Consider the following 12,748-nt stretch of genomic DNA (forward strand, 5'->3'; position numbering starts at 1 on the left):
AGCGTTTCTTTAGAGCAAAGAGCAGCTGCTTCCCAGTATGCTCCCCCAGGCTGGGAGTCTTAGCAGAGGTCGGGTTTGCTGTTCGCTTTGGAGCAGTTATTTGTTGCCTCTGTCGAGCCTCCTCCGCTCTGCTTGGAAGGCCGAACTGACAGAGGTCCGTCTTGTTCTCCAGCACGCTCTATCAGCCCATCTCTTGTCCCTTTGACCACCCTTCCCCGCCTGCGAGCCAGTGAATTCCTCTCGCCATCCCACTCCATGCCTCCCCTCCCTCCATCTTCTCAGCCCCATTCCAGCGTTCCCTCTACCCACAGAGCTTTGTTCTCCCACCTACTCCCTCCGTTTCCCCCGTCATCTTGGTCTCCTCCCTGGCACGCGTCTCCTTCAGAGCCTGGCGGGAGAGCAGGGGCTCCTCCGCGCGGGCTGCCCTCCGGCTGGACCTGCTGCCTGGCGTGTGCCATCCCTCCCCGAGCAGGCTCGGTCTGCCAGGCTGGCAGCGGAGCGAGCGGGGAGGCCGGGCAGGGAGCTGCGGGTGATCCCTGTCCCCCCGGGAGGAGGAGGAGGAGGAGGAATGCAGGGGGCTGCCTGGGCCAGGCTTATAGCACACTGCAGTTTGTGCTAGATTTATTTCAAATGCACACGCACGCTTCAGATTTGATTAATACAAGCAGAAAGGCTGTCCGAACCACCTACAGACAAAACTCTACCTTTTGCTTCCTGCTCACTTGGAGAAAAGCAGGAGCGGGTCCTGCAGCCTGCTGTGTCCACACACACACACACAGGTACACCTAAATGTGCCGGGGGAGCTGTCCTGGCAGCGCATCCTCCGCCAGCCCCTGCCCGGCTGCCTGGCTCCGTCGCTGTTCTTTTTGCCATCAGCAAACCCGGCGACGAGAATCAATCCTGGCACCAGCTCGCAGTCCAGCACGGCCCAGCCGCCGTGCGTCAGAAGGAAAGGCCGCTGATGCCGGAGCCTGGGCGTCCGCCCTGATCGTCCTCCCTCGCGGTCCGCCCTCGGGCCGCGTCTGGCTTCGCACTTCACGCACGGCGCTGCTCAAATGCAAAGAGTAATACGCGTAAAGAGATGTCACATTGCATCAATGAGCAAAACAGTTCCTGGTACAGAAATACCTGGAAACAGGAACTTTCAGGCTTGTTTAGGTGTGACTTCCAGTGAGACTAGGGAAAAGCTGCGCTCTCTGCCTCTGCCTTTCAGGATAACCTTCTCCTCCGTGCCTCAGTTTCCTCCTCTGTGAAACAATATTGACCTACTTGGAACATGCTTTGAGTTCTGCAAAGTGCTAGACAGGAGCCAGAAATTGCTGTCACTGCTGTTTTAGACTGTGCTGGATTTCAGTGCTGCAGCTTCCACCCAGTAAAGTAAGAGCCTGAATTGTTCATCCTTTGCTAATCCTAAGTACATAGCTTTCACTTGATTTGCTGTTTGTGCTTTGGGGGATTGGAGTGGTTGAGAGTTGCTGACACACAGGCAGAATTTCTAATTTTGTGACGACTTTTATGTCCTGATCCTACAAAACAAAATGCATGAACTCATGTGTTCCCTAAAGTAACACTAGCAAAAAAAAAAAAAAAAAAGCAAGGGCGAGGCGCCGCTGGCCTCGGCGGAGCGGGCCCGGGTTCTCCAGGGAGGCGGCGGCGATGTGAGTGACTCCGCGGGACTGGCAGGGTGACGGACGGCAGGAGAGCGGCTTGGAGGCCAGGGCTGCTCGTGGGGCCGTCAGGCTTTGCCTCAGTCCCACGGGCGGTTCCCGGGGCCCTGCCTGCCCCGCTTGGCCGGGTTTGCAGTACTGCGTGGCCCCACAGGATGGCAGTGGCTGTCCCTGCACGGCAGCGTCTGTCTGTCCTCGCTGGCCGTCGCTGGATGGCAGCGGCAGCTGCTGGAGAGCCGCTCCGCTGGCAGCTTGGTGTAAGCCTGAGCTCTGCTAAAGCCAGTATCATACGGCTAATAGGGAATGAACAGCAAAATGCAACCAGTGAGACAGATGAACGGATTAATCCAGCGTTTCTTGACTGCAGCAGCAAGAATCTGCGCCGCCTGGCAGCAGGGAGAGGTTTGGGGCAGCCAGACTGCGTGCAGTATAACCTTCCCGTCGCTGCTGCCAGCGAAGAGGTGGCTGGAAGGCCTGGGCTGGGGGATCTTTGCTGCAAGCAGATGGGAAACATTCATAGGTCATAAATACTGAAACACAAGTGAAGCAAAGGGACAGGATTTTGAGCTGAACAAGAGTAACAAGGGAAAAAACATGTCCTGCACTTGCAGCTCAGTTGTTTTTGCTCAAACCCATTAGGTTGATTCCCCAAAGTGACACATCACATGTCAGAAAAATCACATTAAAATTACTGTAGAAATAAATAACTCTTGGCACAATATGGAGAGGATTCACAGCAGAATATGCACAGCAGCGCATTTGGACTCTAATGGGGAAGCCATCTGCATGAGACAAAAAGTATGTAAATTTGCTGTTAATCTCATTAACAAGTTGACACTCGCAGGTATGTTACTGCCTTGTGCCTTGCTATTTGGAGGATTGGTGAAGAGTGTGTTTTTTTTTTTTTTTTCCCTGAGGAGCCTTTCCTTTCTGTCCATATCAGAAAGGAGGAAAAGAGCACAGAGAAGGGGCCCTGGCTGCTGTCGGAGTTGAAATTGGCAGTAAAGGGGGCAGAACAACCTCTGCCTCTTGCCCGCCCCGCTGGTGACTGTGTCGGCTAATCAGCTAAGCTGCGGCCGGAGAAGGCTCGTTGGGTCCCGTGCATCCGCCTGCAAAGGCGGCCTCGTTCCCCGGCGCGGAGCATTGCCTGTCCGGCGTGACACCGCACCGGCGGCGGCAAGAAGGACCCTAACGGGGCTTCCAAACCGGCGCTCTTCCTTCGCACACTCACACCTGCCGTCCAGCCGGGGGGGAATACGCAACCCGGAGTCGCCACAGCAGCTTCACCCCCCCCCCAGGGGTGGCTGCAGGGGGGGGGATGCCACGACACGCGTGGCGCGGCGGGTGGGAAACACCCCGGAGCGGAGGGAGCGGAGGGAGCCGGGGCTCCCGGGCGAGGGCTGGCGCCGCGGCCACAGTCGGCTGCGCGGCGCGGGGATGCAGCAAGACCGCGTTCGTCTCCTGGGCCGGCGCAGGATTACTTCTCGTGCATCGCTCCGGTGTTGGACGTCCTGGGGAGGGGGGTCCCCGCGTATCAGCAGGTTTTGCGTCCCTGGCTTAGCCCCCCCTGCGGTGGCGGAGCTCTGCCTTCAGAAACGGCGCGCGAGAACGGCGGTGAGGTGCTGCGGCGAGTTAAGCAAACTGTGAGGGACTCTAAAACCATGGTTACCCTGGGTACACTCCAGCTGCCGTGAATCACGATAACAAAAAGACAGCTAACAAAAAAAAAAAAAAAAGGAAGGAAAGCAAATGTTATGGCAGGAGGCAAAGGCAGGTTTTTCCTGCCACAAATTCCCGGGGTGCTCAGGGCGGCTGCTGGTGCCGGCGGTTCTGGCCTGGGATTCACCACGATTCCTTCGGGCATAGTTAGTACCGCGGAACCGGCAAGGACGATCCCAGGGCTGCAGCTGCCACTCAGGAGTTCCTGCTGTGCGAAAAGCCAGGGGCAAGTACAATTTGGTAAATCTCCCTCTTAATGTGAGAATGAGAAAAAAAAATCACTGGATGCTTCCAACCTAAGCCTGGCTTTGCGAGCAGGGGGAGGTACGAGGGAGAACTGGTTTCTGTACTAAGATTTCCTGGGGATAAAGATAAAGAGGAGCAGAAGATGGAAAGAAAGCGGAGCCGTTCCAAGGCTGTCTGTGAGTAGGCCTAGATGTGAGAGATTCTCTGAGGGTCGTCCCAAAAGGCCTCTTTTATTACAAGAAATTACAAATCCTTTTATCTTCTTTGCCAGAGGAACAGCTTGTTTGAATTGCTGGGCTGTCACACTGGAATTAAATGCAAGAACCCCCCACATTCATGACGTAGCAAAGAACTTACATAACATAACTAAAAATAAGGTGATAGAGATGCATATAGAGGCAGTCTTTTCCTGGCCGCCTGATCTGCAATCCTTCTGCCTTCACCAGCACTGAAAAGCCAGTAAGGCACCGGTAGCCGGTGGAGGGAGCGGCACCCTGCTCGAGCTGGCTGCAGTCTGGTTTCTCGGGAAGGAGCCCTGCAAGGTCCTGAAGTCAATGTAGAAAGCCTAGAGCCCTTCCCGAAAAGATCTCACACTGCAATCTTGTTCTCCAGCCCCCGTATGAGGATATGTCCCAGCTGCTCTTCTTTTTTTAAGCCGTAGCCAGAACTGGTTAACCAGTCAGTCAAACAAAATGAGAAAGCTCTTCTTATATGTCATGAATTCTTCCCTGTTCTTTACCTTGTGAAACCTCTGAGGGAGATAAAAGCTCAAATGGGGGTTGAATGCACCAAGACCAAGCAGTGACCTTAGGGATCTTTCTTGCTTCTCGCACTTACTGGGATGGAGAGCAGATGGGAGGAGTGGCAGCAGAAATGGAATACAGACAGGAGGTTTGGGGCCAAGGTATTGACTAGCTTGAGCTGTTTTGCTCCTTGTTCTCGGAATTGATGGAGGAGCAAAGCAGAAGATGACAGAGAAAAACACACTGTGGTGTTTAACTGTTTCACTGCTTCTCGTGGTAGAGAAGGAAGGAGAGGAAGGCTTGTTCTGAGGGCTGAGGCGAGGCAGCCCATGGCAATCTGAGCTCAGGGCCGGTGTTCGTCGTTTATGTGGTTACAGACACATAGGGACATACCACTCCTGCTACATCTCCATTTTAACTGTGGATCCTACTGGCGAGAGCACCAGCCTTGGTGGTGGGGAGGGCTGGAAGGAAGGGGGGCGTCGGGGTGGTTCTAGGACATGGCCATGCTGCTCACATCTCTCGGGACCTGTGCAAAAGTTGCTGCTGTTAGTCTGAGGGAAGGGAAGGATGGGGAGACAGGTTTGCTGTCCCATGAGGACCTGATGGCTGGGAAAGGCTGGCAGGGAGCTCCCAGGAGAATCCGCGTTCCTGCTGGTGGAAGAGATGAGAGCCCAGGTCTCCTATCTGGGGGAGCAGTGGGACATGTGTGGGGGGAGCAGGCATCCACTTGCCTAGGCTGCTCTCTCGCAGGCCAAGTCCAGCTCCAGGCTGAGGATGAGCAACGCCCGGTGTGTCACACCACATTGCTCCATGCACCCTGGTACCCAGTCACTCCATCTCTGCACTGCCACTCTCCTGTCCTTGCTGCCCTTCACCTTCCCCCATGTAATCCCAACCCCTTGCAAACCCCTGGCTCCTTTTCCCCTTCTGGTTGCTCCTCTCCCATCCATCCTGCTTGGCACAAGCCGGAGGGAATACATATAACAAGGGGTGTAGGAGAGGGCATGAGGTGTAGCAGGGGCGATGGGGGATGAGCAGGGGCTGTAGCATTTGGTATGCAATACTGCAGGGCATATGGGCTATAGCAAGAGGCATAGGATGGGGCAGAGTGTGGGCTATAGCAGGGGGTATAATATGGCGAGTAAAGGGCTATAGCACGGGGAATGGGGTATAGCAGAGGGTAAAGCAAGGGGTATAGGCTGGGGTATAGTGGTAGTATAGCAGAGGGTAAAGGAGGGCTGTGGAGTATAACAAGGGGTATAGGATGGGGTATGGGGTATAGTGGGGGTATAGCAGAGGGTATACGATGGATATAGGGTATAGCAGAAGGTATACGATGGATATGGGGTATAGCAGAGCATATGGGGTGGGGAATGGGGTGCAGTGGGGGAATAGTTGAAGGGGGTGAGGTATAGGAGGGGGCTATAGAAAGGGGGCTATAGGGTGGGGCATAGCAGGGGCACAGCCCCGCTCCCCGGGGCCCGGGCTCCCGCCGCGCCGGCCGCAGCACCCCGCCGGGCGACGCTCGGTGCGCCGGGGCCGCGCCGCTCCTCCCCGCGGGGCGGGCCGGGCCGCGCCGGGGCGGGCGCCGGCGGCTCCGGCAGCTCATAAAAGGCGGCGCGGCCGCTCCGGCGCTCCGCACTCCGCGCTGCTCCGGGACGCCGCCGCCTCGCTCCGCGCTGCTCCGCTCCGCTCGCCCATGGTGCTGCCCGGGCCGCCCAGCATGTCCCGCTCCGAGGAGGTGCACCGGCTCACCGAGAACGTCTACAAGGTGAGCGGCCCGGCCCGCGCAGCAGGTGCGCCCGGCGCGGAGCCGGGCGCTGCCCGCCGGCGCGGAGGTGGCGAGCCTTGCTCGGCTTCTGCCTTCCCCCACCCCTTTTCCCCCTTTTCTTTTTTCCTTTTTTTTTCCTCCCCCCCTCTTTTTCCCCTTTTCTTTCCCCCCTTCCCCCCTCCTCCGGGCAGCGCGGGGGCGGCCCTCGCCGCGGGGGCGTGCGGAGGGGTGGGAGAAGCTGTCAGCTTATGTAAGCGCGGCGGAGCTGGGTGGGCGCCCTCGGCGGCCCCCGCGCCGCCGCCGCCCGCCCCCGCGCAGCCGCTCCGGGGGGGGCCGCGGCCGCGGAGCGCCGGGACGCGGCTCGGGTGCGTGCACGGCCGCCCTCGTCCTCCGGCGAGGGCCGTGAAGGCACTCGGGGCACTTCGGGGCAAACTCTGCAAAGTGCCGGAGCCCCGGGCCGGCGGGGCCGGCGGGCGCGGGCCGCCGGCGGGCGGCTGGGCTGGGGCCGTGGAGCTCTGCGCACGGCTGTACCTCTAATCGCACAAAGCGGTTACGGATCTCCTGGCGGGGAAGGATTCTTTGAAGCTGCTTCATGGCTAAATCAGATAACTGCTTCAGCTCTGTGCCTGGTGCCTCTCTTGGGGGACTTGGGAAAGCGGTGCGCAAGTGCAAGCTGCTGCTTAACTTAGCATGCAGCTCTTTAACTGAGTAGAGAGAAAGGAGCAGAGCTGTTCAGTTAGGCCTCTTCCAGCTGGTGTGGTGTTGTGGGTCCCTGGGGGGATGGAAGCCTGGGGAGGCATTTCTCTTATCTCCTGGCCTGGCAGAGGTCCTGGGATCAGGTAGTCCCAGGACAGGTAAGTCAAGCTGAGGTGATCACTTGTTTCTTATAACAGCTCTTTAGTTGGAGGTGATTGCTGAGTCTTAGCTATGCCTGAAGTCTGTGAATCTCTCTTTTGTTTGTTTTTTTTTGTTTTGTTTTCCTACCATTGTTATGAGAAGAAGAAAATATTTTATGTAGTGTACTTTCCCTCATGAAGGAAGTAGTTTCTGCTCTGCTGGGTCCAGTGACCAAGTTTAATAAAATCTTTCTAGCCATGTAATGTAGGATGTCATTCATTACACTGGAAAGCTTGCACTATTTCCTTTTGCATTTTAAATGGTTAGGCAGAGATACCTGTGAGCATTCAGTGAATAAAACTCTGATAGAAAAATTTAGTCTAAAAAAACCTAGGTAGTAAAGTTGTAATACCTGTTTTCTTGTGATGTTTGAGTACAGCAGCCATTCAAATGGAGCTGATGACAATAAAATATTGGACCACTGACTCTAGAACAGGTCTGAGAATGAAACTTTTTAATTGGGGCTTGTCAGTTTAATTATAGGTAGCATTTGGGTATCTGAGGTTCCATTTTACCCTTAAATGCTTCTGATCTACCGTGATGTACAGTTGTGCTGGCTGTTCTTGGACGTGGCCGGTGCCAGGGTGCAGCGCTCGTGCCCTTTGCACGTTTTGCTTTCCCCTGCAGCGCCCAGGCTTTGCCCTCCGTGTTGTGCTTATCCGCGCGGCTGGGTGGCCGGGGGTGGTGGCGGGGGGAAGCCAAGCAAACAGAGGGCTGATCGCTGCTGAAGCAATTCCACTGGACCTACTGCTCTTCAAAACTGAGCCGTTTGTGTGGGTCCGTCTCTAAGGACAGCTGCTATGAGCAGGTTCAGCTGGTGACTCAGTTGTTTTTTAAGGTGTGTTGTCTTTGAAGAACATATTAACACACGTGTTAATAATGTGCTTGCAGTGCAGGTAACAATTTCCCTGGGAGCTGGTGCGCAGCCCTCTAATGAGCTTGCTGTGTGGCTTGTTTGCCTTTGCTGTGCAATCTGCTGCTACTCTTTGTCTTGGCAGTTGCAAACTAAACTTGATTTTTAAGCCTTGTGTTTGCCTTGGCCAGAGGGGAATGTTGAGCAGGTTCTGCCTTGAAAACGACTGCGTTTAAATGCTGTTTATGCCCCCAAGAAATGAAGGGTGAAAGTTGGTTTTGCTCTTCTCTTGCCTGTGACCATCTTCATCACTCTTGTACGGAGCGAGCCAGAGGTGGAAACTTAGCAAAGAGCCCTCGGCTCACGGAACAAAAGGCAACCGCCATCTCCGTTGGAGCCTGACTGGCCTGGCTAAAGTGTAGCTGCCTTCAGAAAACACCAGGCGTAAAGAGCACACACTGTCCCTTTTGGCCTCAAGATCAAATAGACTCAAAGGGAGTCTAAAGGTGACAGGTTTTACCTATTGGTTAGTTAATGCTTTAATTCCCCGGTATTTTTGTGGGAGCTCTTTGCAGCTGGAATGTAGAGAATGAGAACTTGGAGCTGAAAGCAAAGCTTGCAGTTTTAGCCCACATCTAACTTCTCTGTTTTGAGAACTAAAAGAAGATTGTAAAGATCATATTTGTTATTTCCTTTAGTGAGTGAAATGGCATTTCTTCTCTAAGAAGGCAATATTTTTCTTGGCTTCTGGAGACTTATTGCATTGGGTATGCAGAAATGAGATGTTTGCTTGTTTCTTTGAGTACTTCTGAAATCTCCTGGAACTTGCAGCAAGGGCTGGTGGCTCAAGGACAGCATTGGTGGTGTGATCTTGCCATGTCTGACAAGCTTTGGAGTTTACAAGTAAAAGCCATCTCCTTTATTGCTTTGGATCCCCATTCTTCAAGTATTATTTGGTCTGGGCTCTTCTGGCCTTTCCAGTAGCCTGAGCCTTGCTTTAGTCAGAAGCAGGGGAAGGAAGAGACACAGTCCTGGAAGGGGAATGAGAGTGGGGGAGGTTTGTCTTCTGCCTCTCTGCTGCCACCAAATTGCAAAGCACAGAGCGTGGCCATGGGATGGGCAGTAGCTCTGCTCTGCTTTTGGTTGAAGTTGTTCTCTTGTTGGAGTTCCAGCAGCAGCAGGACTACTGGTGTCTTGCATCTTCCCTGTGATCCTTGGAGCAGCCGGCTTTCTGCTGCTGTTCTACATGCCAGATATCTCCTCTCCCAGAGGAGGCTTTCCTGAGGCATTCTGCTTAGGAAGCCCATTGTAATTATTTTCCAGAACCAGTGCTCACCCTCGGAATGATTGCACTAATGAGATGGTGGAGGAGCTGTCAGCCGCCCCCTTGCCAGTGCTGCCACTACAGTCAGCTGCCCACACGGGTAGTAATTACAGAGAGAGCTGGAGGAAGCTGGCACCTTCCACCAACGTAATCCCACCTTCCCCTCTTGCTGATTCATTCTTACGGACCTTATTGTAACAGCACAGCTGCTGCGCTGGTTCTGATGGGCCTGCTGCGAACAAAGAGATGTGTGAAACTTCTGCTGTGGGCTGCTCAGGCAGCTTGGTGAAAAATGCAGCGCTTCAAGCCTGGGCTCCTCTGTGGTGGTTCCCCGTCTCTGCTCTCTATCAAATAGGAAGTGGTGTCCTTTGCACAGAATTGCCTGTTTGAAAAGAAGGGACTGGCAATTCTTCCCCTGTCCTGAAGACAAGCCTGTCTCATTCAAGGAAGATTAGATTATTGCAGTTTACAGTCTAATTTCCGTTTCATTTTAAAGCTATTTCTTCATGTGAAAGATTTTTTTGCAATGGTGTATGAATAGTTCTGCCTTTGGAAAAAAGGTTTGCTTAAAACACCCCAAACTCAAAACCTAATTTTCTTGCACAAATGCAGGCATAATTTCTGGTAGTCATTTGCTACACATCAGATGTAATAAATGTTATTGCCAGCATAACAGCCTCTTGCTTCATTACTCCAAGTCCAGAGGGAAGGGGAGATTCTTATTCAAGTGAATCAGAAGGGAAATGGTGGGTGGTTTGATGTTTGGCAGCAGAGAGGAAAATGTGATATGACAGAAGATGAAAGTTGGCCCCAGAAGTCATCGTGTGCCACCCCCGAATTTTATGCACTAGGCTTTCCTGCAGCTTTGGGCCACAAGAGCGTTTGCTACTTTCTGCACCATAGAAGTAGGAAATCTGTTTGCTGAGACTCCGGCTGATGATTTAATCCCTGTAGTAGGGGTTGTCTGGACCTGTGGTGATCGACCTTCCACTGTGTAGCCACGTGGCCAGCTGTAGTGCCCTGCTGCTGTGTACCAGCTATGTGCTGGTGGTATGTACTTGTGTTGTAGGGGAACAGCTCAAACTCTGCACAGGTCCTTTTCTAGCATTAACTGCAGAGTGTCACAGGGTGAGACCAGGATTGTTGTCCCTTGATTTGCAAGACCTAGGGCTGTGGTGGTTATAGAGATACAGTGCTTTTGCCAAAGTTGATCTTTGCAGGTGTCTTGGCTCTACAACCATGTTCATTTGAAGTAAGGCTTTATGCTGATCAGGCTGTTCAAACGGGTCCAAAGTTGGCTGTGTGGGCTCTGCTTGCTCTTTGGCGCTGCCCTACTGCTTGATGGTGCAGCTGCTGCAGCAGAGCTGGCGTGGTGGCAATGCTTATCTTCTACTGCTCCCTCCCCTCTGTGTGTACTATGCTGTTGTGGATATTGAGTGGTTTCTGGCTTCTGAGATGATGCATCTCAAAGCTATTGAAATTTGCAGAGTAAGATGTGTTACAAAGAAGGTAGGTGCTTGCCTACGGTAGCCTGAATTGCTTTCCATACGGTTTGCAGCTAGTGAAAAGCAATGCTCCTGGGGACAGAGGTGGCTGCTGTCTTCAGTGGCTTGCTGTGCTGGTTCAGCTCCCAGCTACTGCTTTGCTTCCCTTATGCCTTCATTGTAGGGCATCATGTGGCATTGGCCACATCACTTCAGATGTCTCAGAGCCTGTTCTAGTCTTGAGTGGTTGAGTCTTTTGGTTAGAGGTCTGCAGGAAATGAGTCCTCCTGGCTCCTCTCCTGCTGGAGGCAACTGGCTGCTGGCATCTGGGTGACCCTTCCGAGCTCAACAGCCCAGAGCTCAGGGTCCTGAGGGCTGGGTGACAGGTCTGCCTTGCAAATACAAGGCTTATTGCTGGTTGAAGAGGCAGCTCTCAGATAGGTCCTTGGTGCACCATGCAGGTCCATCACTGGTTTACTCCAAGCCCAAATACTGACTGCAAGAACTGTTTGGCCCTCTAGCCCTGAATCTCAGGGTCTTTCCTCCTCTGACATGGTAGCTAGTAGATATTAAGTGGCTTTAGATGGAGGCCCTAGTTTTTGTTTGTTTGCTTGTTTGCTTTTCTTAAGTCTCCTGCTTACTGAACTTTGTCCAGTAAAGATTGTCGTGCTGCCTGGCTTTGGGTAGGCTCTTGTGAGGTTCCAGACTGAATGATGACTGTTCAGCCATTCGCACTTGCTTGGAGCAAGCTTTGGAAATACTGTCAGTGAGGTAAACTTGCTGGGAGTGTGGGAGCGGTGCAGAGCAAGGACTGGCAGCTGCTACAGGGTTGTGAAACGCTATTGCTGTGTAATGAGTTATGGTAGCCACTGTGTGTGGGGCTAGCAGGGATATCTGGGGTTATGTAACTTCACTTCCAGTGCCTGGATGAGGATGTTCCTGGAGGCAGAGTTTGCAGGTGTTGCAAGCAATTGAAATTAGTCTTACCAGTGCAGAAAGCATTAAAGCAGAAAGCTGGTCTCAAAACTGCAGAGCTCTGCCCTGATGGCACAGGGCAGGATGTGCTGAGATGGAAGTAGCAGTGGGATTTGTTTGGGCATTAAATATTAATACAGAAATAATGAAAGGCCTTTCTGAAGCAGGGGTGACCCATTTAGAAACAAAACTTCCTTATAGTTGAACTTCTTCTGTAGCATGACTATATCATAGTTGGAAAGTCCCATGGGTGCTTCCCCCTGCCCTGTGTTGGTCATGATCACACAACATCCTGCTGGCACCTGTGAGTTGCTTGCACAGAAAAGTCAGGGAGTGCCAGACCACATCTGGCCCACCTGTAGCACCATACAGCCCCTGCCTTGCAAGGAGCCATCACGTGCTACTGCTGTGTATAGGCATGAAACAACGATACCGGGAAAATAGTGAGGTTAACTTCTTAGGTTAGAAGCAAAGCAGTCACTGCTGTTTGAGCTGGCTCTTGGATGCCACCAGCAAATGTTGCACAGATTCTCCTTGCGAGGTGGTAGCTGGGGGGAGAGCTCCTGAGCCGCAGTAGAGCAAGGCACACGCTGTGCCATTTGCAGCGATGCTCATCCTTTGGAGATGAAGCCAAGCATTAGAGCTTCCTCACACATTAATCCGTAGTGTCTGGCCTCTTGCAGTGTTGCTGGCCAAGAGGCTGAGGCCAGAGCGTAAATGAGGTGCCAGAGCCTGCAGTTAGAGAACCCGGACCGTGCTGTCTGCCCACGTTGGGAAGGACCTCTTCCTCCTGCCAGTGTATGTGATATTCCTGTGCAGCGCGAGGTGTGGAGGAGAGACTTTCTGGCTTGACTGCAATGAAGTCTGGCTCCAATTATGGGAGTCCTAATTGGGGCAGTGTGTATGATGGTGCTAGTCTGACACAGCTGTGCTGAGTGACGTCCCGTCTCCTGGAGCAGTGGTGATGTGGAGCAGCCCTTTCCCTGGCTGCTGCTGATTGAAGCCACCTGGCTGGTGCTGCCTGTGGTGTAGAGCCCAAGTGCTAAGTGAACTGTGGCCACTGACC

At 53.4% G+C, this 12,748-nt stretch overlaps 1 protein-coding gene across 1 annotated transcript in view; it reads left to right on the plus strand.

Moving 5' to 3' along the window:
• The first annotated feature begins 6,038 nt into the window (after window positions 1-6,038).
• The window catches only part of BAIAP2 (BAR/IMD domain containing adaptor protein 2), a 54,881-nt gene continuing 48,171 nt past the window's right edge, over window positions 6,039-12,748 (plus strand). Inside the window, 1 exon segment of the mRNA XM_062591585.1 lies at window positions 6,039-6,149. Coding sequence (XP_062447569.1) covers window positions 6,078-6,149 — 72 coding nt within the window. The 5' untranslated portion in view covers window positions 6,039-6,077.

Source organism: Rhea pennata, chromosome 19, assembly GCF_028389875.1.
Source record: "Rhea pennata isolate bPtePen1 chromosome 19, bPtePen1.pri, whole genome shotgun sequence".
Taxonomy (NCBI): domain Eukaryota; kingdom Metazoa; phylum Chordata; class Aves; order Rheiformes; family Rheidae; genus Rhea; species Rhea pennata.